The sequence below is a fragment of the Drosophila elegans genome, unplaced genomic scaffold (assembly GCF_018152505.1).
Source record: "Drosophila elegans isolate 14027-0461.03 unplaced genomic scaffold, ASM1815250v1 contig_149, whole genome shotgun sequence".
Classification (NCBI taxonomy): domain Eukaryota; kingdom Metazoa; phylum Arthropoda; class Insecta; order Diptera; family Drosophilidae; genus Drosophila; species Drosophila elegans.
Window position 1 is genome coordinate 11,092,009 of NW_024545513.1, and position 10,379 is coordinate 11,102,387.

The 10,379-nt window shown below is 38.1% G+C and overlaps 1 protein-coding gene across 4 annotated transcripts; it reads left to right on the top strand.

The window, feature by feature from the left end:
• The first annotated feature begins 5,456 nt into the window (after positions 1–5,456).
• On the top strand, positions 5,457–8,065 carry LOC108137067. 4 transcript variants are annotated; one of them, XM_041710680.1, is made up of 8 exons: positions 5,457–5,772; positions 5,925–6,026; positions 6,179–6,280; positions 6,439–6,540; positions 6,684–6,785; positions 6,938–7,039; positions 7,183–7,284; positions 7,442–8,060. In XM_041710680.1, exons 1-8 carry the CDS (start codon positions 5,550–5,552, stop codon positions 7,876–7,878), a joined length of 1,272 nt encoding a protein of 423 aa, XP_041566614.1. In that variant the 5' UTR covers positions 5,457–5,549; the 3' UTR covers positions 7,879–8,060. The 4 variants fall into 4 exon arrangements, with proteins under 4 accessions (XP_041566614.1, XP_041566617.1, XP_041566616.1 ...); XM_041710683.1 differs by lacking the exon at positions 6,684–6,785 and having other exon boundaries at positions 7,442–8,065; XM_041710682.1 differs by lacking the exon at positions 6,179–6,280 and having other exon boundaries at positions 7,442–8,063.
• The last annotated feature ends 2,314 nt before the right edge of the window (positions 8,066–10,379 follow it).

The following is a 10,379-nucleotide window of genomic DNA, read 5'->3' on the forward strand; positions in this document are numbered from 1 at the left end:
TCTGTGAGAGCGGAGCAACAGTTAGGTTCAAGAAACCCCATGGAAATCAAGAAAAACTGGGATCTCTTTGGGCAGCCAGCCAAGATCGGCAAGTACTTAAAATTCTGGGAGCAGATATCGATGCAGCCGGGAGGCCCAACTACTACTATACATATGTGCTCATATAAAAGCCAGACAAAGCGCTGCGGATTGTATTGGATTGGATTGGTCCCCGCGATGTGCGATGTGCGATGCGCGTTATACGATATACGATGTACGATGTATACCATGTCCGATGTCGCCGCCAAAGTGCGGAGAAATTATCAAAGTGAAAGAACGTAGGGGAGTTTGAGGTTCGAGGTTTGAGGTTTGGGGCTTGGGTCTTGGGTCTTTAAGAGGTGGTCGGGTACGACGGTCTGGGGACTGGGGACTTTGAAAATGGAAAAGAGAAAGACACTTTGGCCACATAACGCAGACAGGGACAGGAAATGCTCTCTGTCATGATCATTTTCCATAATTAAACGGACGCAGCACAAGACATTGGCCACTTGTGGGTTAAATGGGTTTGTTGGCCCCACCACACATGTGTCGGAATATATCTAAAGTAGACGTGTGTATGTGCTTAACTGGATATGTAGATACTCGGCCACTTGGATTACTCGGGGGTGGCGCGTTTAATTGATTTGTCTTTTGACGCTTTAGCAATGACTTCGTTTTACTTTTGCACTCTAATAACTGCAACATTGATTTCAGCACCTTGGCGGTACTAGCAATCGGATATATTCGCTATGAGGATTGGATTGTATATGAATCTGCATGCTTTTGGATACAATAATAAAAACAGGGTATTAAATCATATAATATAGTATTTGTGAATAGTCGTGTATTTTATATAATAACACTTATGCACAGAAAAATTAAATTAAAGTAGTATACTTTAAAGGTCATTAAAAATTAAATATCCCAAAGAGTATTACCTGCATCGACTTTTAAGTTTCGACCAAGCCATGATAATTGGCTAATTGAATTATTTGCACAAGCTAAGAACTAATAACAATTGGCCGGGAGGATGTGGGTCCGCTCAGCACGACATAAGCGGCCTTGAAATATTGCTGGGTATTGGGTAGCAGATGGTATTGGGCGGATGTGGACTTGGAGTGTGAATATTCGAATGGCAACCGGTAAATTGCGTTCAAGGCGGTACGCGGCAAAGAATCCGGCGACCTTGCCACACGGTACTCGATACCAAACAGTCGGCTAATTAAGCAGAAGCCTCCGATCGAACGTTCCGCGAGGAAGGTCTGGGCTAGAAGTGAGACTCGTGTGGAGGTTACTGACGCCACCTGAGTGGTGACCCCGACACGAGCCTTCACCAAAAGTATCTACGGATTTTGCCAATGGCAACTCATAATTCCAAAATACTACATTACTTTGGGGATATCAGATGAAGAGTTTTTACATCTTAATGGCTGATGAACCAGTTTACCTAAGAATCTGTTTAGTTGTCAACATATAGTTATTATATATGGGATCTTTAAAAATCAAATACATTTTGTAAATAATATATGTAAGTTCTAAATATATATCCCTTTTACGTATTATTTGTTTTCCATAAAGAATGGTAGTGTGTGGTTTAGGATCCCAAAATGTAACACCCAATGAACTCCCCCCTGACCTATTTCTTCCAGTCGACACGCTGAGAATCTGGAACCGAATCCCGATTCTGGGTTCCGGATTGTGGGTGCTCGATAAGCAGGGTAAATATTGAATCAACTGAACCGCAATAAACCCAAACAAAACCGAAAAACCAAAACCAATGAGGCAACAAATCAAAACACTCTGTGTGTATTTTCCCTGGACCCTCGGGATGGGATGGATATATATATATATATGTAACATATATATACCCGTTTGTTTGCTCCGATGTATTGGACACCTGCCTGTTTTGCCCGATAACTCCATCGAATATTCGTCGGAGCTACGGGATGGATGGGATGCGGCCATCTCAGGTATGCCAGTGTCTATATCTTTGTTTGATTTCGCTCTGATCGTGTGAAGGTTTTGACTTATTTTTATGGGTGTTATCTTATCGCTTATGATTTACGATAGAGCAGTCTTGAAGGCTTGAGAATGAACGAAAGTGTTGCAAGATTTTCAAACTATGCGGACAGAGAGAGAAAAGTTTGCAGATATTAGGTAACTTTTGTTTTTTCTTATTGTTAAATTGTAAAGTTAAATTGTTTTATTATAAGTCCCGAAAAACGAAATAACAATTGTGATTTTTTTTGTAGTTGTTTTAAAATTAAAATACTTATAAAATCTTAAATTCTTTTTAGAAAAATGTAGTACTTTCTCTTACTTGAATTAATGACATAGGTTAGGTAATACTTTTTTCTATGTGTAGTAATATTCTGCAACCCCCTTCCCAATGATCCCCCCTTATCTATCTATCTCTCTCTACTCCCGATATCTCCCTCCCTCTCTCTCTCTTTCTTACACTCTTCTCGGTGCTCTTGCTCTCGCGCCAAACACGAACGCATTTCATCCGGACGGATGTGAGCATTACTTTTTATGGATATTTATGTAGGGGACGTGACCGTCGAAAAAACCCACCAATTCTCGCACACATCTGAGTAAAACCATCACACAGATACTCACACGCATGGCACACAATCGCAAATGAAAGAGGTGAACTCTTTGGGGAGTTGATTTGTTTGTGTCTTTGTTTTTTTCTGTTATACCTCTACCAATCGATGATGGGGTTACGGACACCGGGCGACTGTTAATGTGTGAAGCAGGAAATCGACGGACGACACCCAATTGCCAATCGTTTATCGATCTTCAGAGAGCCAAAGATCATTGCGATGATTGCGGTAAATCCCGCTGCGTGACAAAATGAAATAAGTGTTTCCTCCTACAATTCCTCAACATTTCCCCACTTTCTTTAGATTTGATTCTCTTTCTTCCGCTTTAAAATCTTAAACCATTTGACACCGCGCTTAGCTCAGCATACAAGTTCTAAAGCAATCGAAACCAAATATATATATTATTTTAAGGGTCGAAATTCGGGTGACCTAGAACTTTTATATAATATTATCGAATTTTAGTTACTTATTGAATTGATTTTATTTAACATTTTATAATATTAAATAAATAAATATTTTTAGTTCTGATGTTCTATAATTATAGCCAATAATTATTAAAATTTCAATGTTCATCTCTATATAAATATTTAGTTGTATCTGCATTCTTCTTTAGTCGCAGAGTTGTAATAATTATTAGTGACTTTTAGTTTGCTTAGAAATATTTAAGGGAATGCTTAAAATGTATATATATTTTGTCCAAGCAAGCAATCAAAAGAATCACAATACCTCGGACATTTGGTGGTTGGGTAGTGCAGCCTCCTTACGTAAAAAGTGGCCTCGGATGACGCGACCGTCTGGAGCCAGTCTGCGTTCGTGTGGCGAAACATGAGTTCCTCCATGGACGATCCATCCATCCAGCCATTCGACCATCTGTCCATTTAGCCATTTAGTTATCCATCCGTGCGAGTTCCTCGGGTGTTGGATGCGCGTGCGCTAAGTTCCACCATTCTCCCCCCTTGAGTTCCTCTTCCAGAAATGATAGCGATGATAAGGCCATCGAAAGTGATACTAGACATGCGATAGCGGATCACGGACATGGTAAGCGAATACCTTTGGGAACTAACCATCACGAAAGGCGCCGCGCGAGAAGAGCTTCTCCTTTTGCCCCAAAGAACTTGAGGCCTGAGTGTGCAGCTTTTGGGCTTGTCAACTGATCGCAATGCGATTTCCATACTTAAATATGACTAATGATGGTTTCTTGGGAATTTAGGGCTTACGCAAAACGGCGTAATTAACTTAATTGCATTTCAATTTTAAGGAATGCATAAACTTTTTTATTTATATAAATTTATTTTAGAAACAAAAGTTCCGAAAACATGGCCTTAAAATGTGGCCTTTTAAATAAATTACAGTAAAACTACCTTCAAAATTAACTCAAAACTAGCATAACTAATTTTTAAGGTAATTTGTTTCTGAATTTATATGTTAGGCTCAATTTTAAAGCCATGTTTAGTCCAGTATTTTTTTTTACCTGTTAAAAAAAGCAAGAAACTGACAGTTTTCTCAGAGTTTCTCTTATCTTGCAGAACTAACAAAAACTTTAAAACTGCATCTGCTTATTTGAACCATTAATGTGGTAAAGCCCAATCTTAAAATCGCAGCTTTATCGGCTGTGTTTTTATGGGTGCCTCTTAAAAGCAAAGTATTTGCGGGGTGGTTCGGAACGAAACCCGGCAGTGATTTGATCGCATTTCCAGGCAATTGATATGCGGCCACTTCCTCTTGAAGTGCAGTTTTGGATGCCTTTTATTCCCGCAGATACAAAAAAGGCACACACGGGGCTGTTAATTACAACAGCAACAAGATGCCGCATTGCATTAGCAGAAAATCAAACATGCAACGCAGCCAAGAGTCAGCCGACCAAACAGATGGATAGATGGATGGATGGATGGATGGATGGATGGATGGATGGTGGAGCTACCAAATAGTTGCAACATTTTCAATTATGAAATGCTTCTTTTTGAACACACAACTTTTCATTGGGCTGTGCAGGCCGCCGATCCGATTATATAAAGCGAGGCGAGCGTAAATCATAAAAGCGGCGAATGTATCTTGCAGATACCAAAAATTGCATCGCGCGTGCCGTCAGTTAAAAACAAAACAAAAAAAGAGAGACGAAAAAAAAAAAGGTTAGCTCATCGAAGGTGGCAAAGTGGGCGGTGGTGCAGGTGGTGCAGTGGGTGGTGCGGGGTTTTTTCTGTTGTTTTTGTTAATTACACGGCAACAGCAGCCGGTTGCTGGTTGCGCATGCGCCACAAATTTGTTGCATTTACGCGAGATATTTATTATGATTTCGCCTAGGCTGCTTCGCTTCTTTTTTTTATGTTTGTTTTATGAATGCAGCAAAAGGAAATTGAAGAGGAAGATTGCATGGTGCACCACTGGATGGATTTGCCAACTGCCACTTGCCAAGTGGTTTTTCCCTCCTTTCGTTCTAATTGCAAATATTCTGCCACTTTTTCTTATTTATTTTATTATTTTAAGCCAAAAATTTTAACCCTTAAAAAACTATATCACACATATTTTTATTTAATTTCCAAGATATTGTTTGAAAAATATTGTTTGTCTTGACTATAAAAACATTGTAAAATGGTTTTGAATTTTTTGAAGTTCAAATAGGTAACAGTTTTATGATAACAATAAAAGTACAATCGATATGAAACTGTGAACAAAGTTTGGAAAAACTGCATAAAAGGTAAATCCAATTAAAAATCCATTTAAAATAGAGAACCCTTATGTTAAAAACATGATCCTTTTACCCATATATTATCAGCTTATATTTTCTTGAGTAGGCTTTGGAATAATAGTTTAATGTCAAACTTACCCACCTGCTAGTTCGATTTTTCTTCGTCGACAAACACTTGTGTTACATAGAATAAAAGTAGACATATTGCTTTTATTGAAATTATCAGAAGAAGAACCAAGATGGCCCAGCCAAGTTTACCGCAGGGCAATGAGCAGCGTCTGCGCTGTTTGCACTGCAATAAGATCAAATCCTTCCAAAACGATAATAGTAAACTCTCCCGTCACACCGAGCAGAAACACCCGGAAATTAAATTGAACCGGAAACCGGAACATAAACTGGCCTCAAAGCATGCAAAAAACAGCATATTGAAGAAGTCCCAAACGGCCGAGAAAGCCGATCGTTGTAAGTCATAAATAAGTTATCAATTAGAGAAAAGCCACATTACATAGTGAAAAACGTTTTTATAAATTAATATAGACAAAACTAGCTTACGTACTGATCTAAAAAATTTACTCTGAAATTTCCCCTTTTTAATTTTGGTTAATTTAAAATAGTGAAATGTGTAGATGATGTGCCCAGACATGGAATCACTGAAGATTGCCTTGCAAAAAAAAGCATATTGAAGAAGTCCCAAACCGCCGAGAAAGCCGATCGTTGTAAGTCATAAATAAGTTATCAGTTACATAAAAGCCACTTTTCATACTGAAAAACGTTTTTATAAATTAATATAGACAAAACTAGCTTTCACACTGATCTAAAAAATTTACTCTGAAATTCCCACTTTTTAATTTTGGTTAATTTAAAATAGCGAAATGTGTAGATGATGTGCCCAGACATGGAATCACTAAAGATTGCCTTGCAAAAAACAGCATATTGAAGAAAACCCAAACCGCCGAGAAAGCAGATCGTTGTAAGTCATAAATAAGTTATCAATTAGAGAAAAGACACTTTACACACTGAAAAACGTTTACATAAGTTTATATAGACAATGCAAAACTAGCTTTCACACTGATCTAAAAAATTTACTCTGAAATTCCTCCTTTTTTAATTTTGGCTAATTTAAAATAGTGAAATGTGTAGATGATGTGCCCAGACATGGAATCACTGAAGATTGCCTTGCAAAAAAAAGCATATTGAAGAAGTCCCAAACCGCCGAGAAAGCCGATCGTTGTAAGTCATAAATAAGTTATCAATTAGAGAAAAGACACTTTACACACTGAAAAACGTTTACATAAATTTATATAGACAATGCAAAACTAGCTTTCACACTGACCTAAAAAATTTACTCTGAAACTTTGATTAATTTAAAATAGTGAAATGTGTAAATGATGTGCCCAGACATGGAAACACTGAAGATTGCCTTGCAAAAAAAAGCATATTGAAGAAGTCCCAAACCGCCGAGAAAGCAGATCGTTGTAAGTCATAAATAAGTTATCAGTTACATAAAAGCCACTTTTTATACTGAAAAACGTTTTTATAAATTAATATAGACAAAACTAGCTTTCACACTGATCTAAAAAATTTACTCTGAAATTCCCACTTTTTAATTTTGGTTAATTTAAAATAGCGAAATGTGTAGATGATGTGCCCAGACATGGAATCACTAAAGATTGCCTTGCAAAAAAAAGCATATTGAAGAAGTCCCAAACCGCCGAGAAAGCCGATCGTTGTAAGTCATAAATAAGTTATCAATTAGAGAAAAGCCACTTTACACACTGAAAAACGTTTACATAAATTTATATAGACAATGCAAAACTAGCTTTCACACTGATCTAAAAAATTTACTCTGAAATTTTGATTAATTTAAAATAGTGAAATGTGTAAATGATGTGCCCAGACATGGAAACACTGAAGATTGCCTTGCAAAAAAAAGCATATTGAAGAAGTCCCAAACCGCCGAGAAAGCCGATCGTTGTAAGTCATAAATAAGTTATCAATTAGAGAAAAGTCACTTTACACACTGAAAAACGTTTACATAAATTTATATAGACAATGCAAAACTAGCTTTCACACTGAACTAAAAAATTTACTCTGAAATTCCCCCTTTTTAATTTTGGTTAATTTAAAATAGTGAAATGGGTAGATGATGTGCCCAGAATTACTGTACACTGGAGAAATGAACTGGTTAAGGGCAAAAAAACACCAACTGCTGCATGCAATGTATCCGCCACGAAGGACCATTTATGTTTATGCGCCAAGGAAAAAGCGAAGTCGATTCGAAATCAGTTGTATAAGGAACCTATTCTTCAATGGAGTGCCTTGGATGGCAAAATTTTTTGCCCGGCCTGCGGTTGCAAGCGTTGTCCACTAATTAAAGCCGCCTCGGAATTGGAGACTGGATGGTTGGCCAACTGCTGGCCATTGTGCCTACTGCCCTGTCTGATGTCCTCGGATAATCGGGAATATCTATACTGCTCCAAGTGCAAAACCTTTCTGGGTATCTACCATCGAGAATATACCAGCGTGCGACTTAAAAAGGAATTTGTTGTAAAACAACTTGCCGAATAACTTTTAACGCAAATTTCAATTCCTTTCCTAACCTAAAGTAATTTTGAACAAAATTAAGTGTTAATAACTTTTAGAGTAGATATTATTTAAAACTTAGCTTTTTAACGATATATTTTGTAACTAAAATTTCTATGTAACTGCAACAGAACATATAACCACCTCACATGCCTTCAGTTAAACAATTGCATATTTCTAGACAAAATTTTTTTTTTGGTGACAAAAATGTTTAAATAAATTCATTTTTATTCAATATGAAAGTTGTTATTAGTGTGTAAGCTGTTAGCATGTAGGTTATTGATTTTTTAAACTATATGACATTTCTGTTAAAGAGGCGCTATTGAGGGATCTCTAAAAAACTTGTAGATTCCCAAGCAAATAAGCATGACATGAAGAGGAGATCTCGAACTTGGCGTTGTGACAGATATGAGCAATTAAATGAGTGGTGTTTGTTGCCTCTTGTTGGGACAAACGAGACGCGCTATGTTGGTACACCTGGGTCACCTTAGTTGAAGCTTAAATTGAGCGGGGAAAGATGGGAACGGAGGGCTAACGGAAACTGCTGACCACTTATCCAGTTGGCGGTCAGTTCGGTCAGCTTTCATCTAAGTGGCAGCACCATATCTTTTATGGCAATAAAAACATATTACGAGTTGTTCGCTGCTGGTGTTTCTTAGTCTCAGTTGTTTTTTTTTTTTTTTTTGGTTTTGTTGTTTTGTCTTTTGGGCGCAGTTAAAACGACACTCGTCTCGGGGTCAAAAGGTGCTGAGAACGAGCCGCCAAATGATGCTGAAATTGTGAAAATCCGAAACTTGTTTCACCTGAACTGTGCGTTGAGTGAGTGTGTGTGTGTGTGTGTGTGTGTGTGTGTTGAAATATGTATAGTATTTTGGGCTTGGTTTTCAGATCAACAGACACTTTCCCAAGAGAAATCTCTTTTCCCAACGAGGACATTTGACTAATTGGTCAGGCAGCTGATCGCAGATCGCGGATCGCCGATCATCTATAACTTTTGTTTAAAAGAAGGGTTTGGGATTTTAACACGCAGACGAGTGGCCAGAAAGTAAGATCATCATCCCGTTTTGGGATGCTGCTCTACTTGCGCTCCGGGGATCTGATCTGAACTGATCTGTCACCTTTGCCAAAGAAAAGGGTTGACTAACGAATGTATGGGGTGGCGAGCCCATAAATCAACAACGGTTGATGAGCAAAGAAGAAACCAGTTTGGCGACTTAACCCCTTTTTTTCTTGGACGAACATCCTTTTTCGTTACGCTAGATGAGTTTACCCTTGCCCCTTTTGATCCTCTCTGATCTGCTGACCAATGTCCATTCGGCACACGAAAATCTTGAACTTTTCAGCCGAAAAACTAATTGAATTTTCTGCTACCGATGTGATCTCACTTTCGACCCAAACCCAAACCCAGGGTCCATGTCAATTTCATTAAAAATGTCCGAGAATGTTCTTTGAACTTTCAACTCCAGGGATGCTAAGGGTTGGGCCGTTTTTCTCTTCTCTTCAGGGGTTGTGGGGGTTAGACCGAAGTCAAGGGCCATTTTTGGGTTAGAAAATGTCAGTTTTTGCACTCCATTATGGAAGCTGTACAAGGGTCGCAATTAAGCGTGGACCAATCGAAATTCTTCTTTATATATATAGACATTTATTATATAGACAAAATTAAAATGTAAAATAATTGCTTAGAAATATGCGACTTGCTGTGGATTAATTAATAATAGATTAACCAAACTTTACGCATAGTTTTTAATTATCCATTCATAGGGATTCTTACCACAAGCAAAACTTCTTTAAAAGTAAAAAAAACTTTATGATTCTTATTCAGTTGTAGTTATTTTTCTGTATACCGAAAGTTCACAACTGACCGTTGGTCATCCTTCACCGAACTAATGCTAATCCTTGACCGAAACTTGCCCTGCTTTAATTTGGCCTGCCATTCAACAGACACGTCCTGGACTTTCAACTAACAAAAAAAAAAAAAAAAAAAAAAGAAAAACAAAACAAAGGCGGCTACAGAAAACAGCGAAAACCGTTACGCCTTGGCACAATGCCCAAGGGTCCTGCCAGCTTGTCCTTTTTCCTATCCCGATCTCGTTTCTTGCGCGCCTGCAACGCCAGTCACTGACCTCATTTCGATCGGGTTCGGTAGGTCCCTCGCCTTCGTCCTCGTCCTCGTCCTCGTCTCAGGATATGCCGTGCTCAGCTGGACTTGTGACTGAAACCGAAACAGAACAGAACAGAACAGAAACAACTTGCAATTAAGGTCCCTAAAATGCCCAAGACATCTAAAAAACGGGAAAAACGATCAAGCGATGGCTAAAATGGAGCGTGTTAAAACGGGGCTTCCTCCAAAAAAAAAAAAAAACAAACAACCATTTTTGGTCAAAAACAAAATTAAATTAATTATGACAGTTTGTGAAAAATAAAGATATATTACTATACATCCCGCTTTGGCGTATATTCAAGAAAATAGTATATTTATTATATTT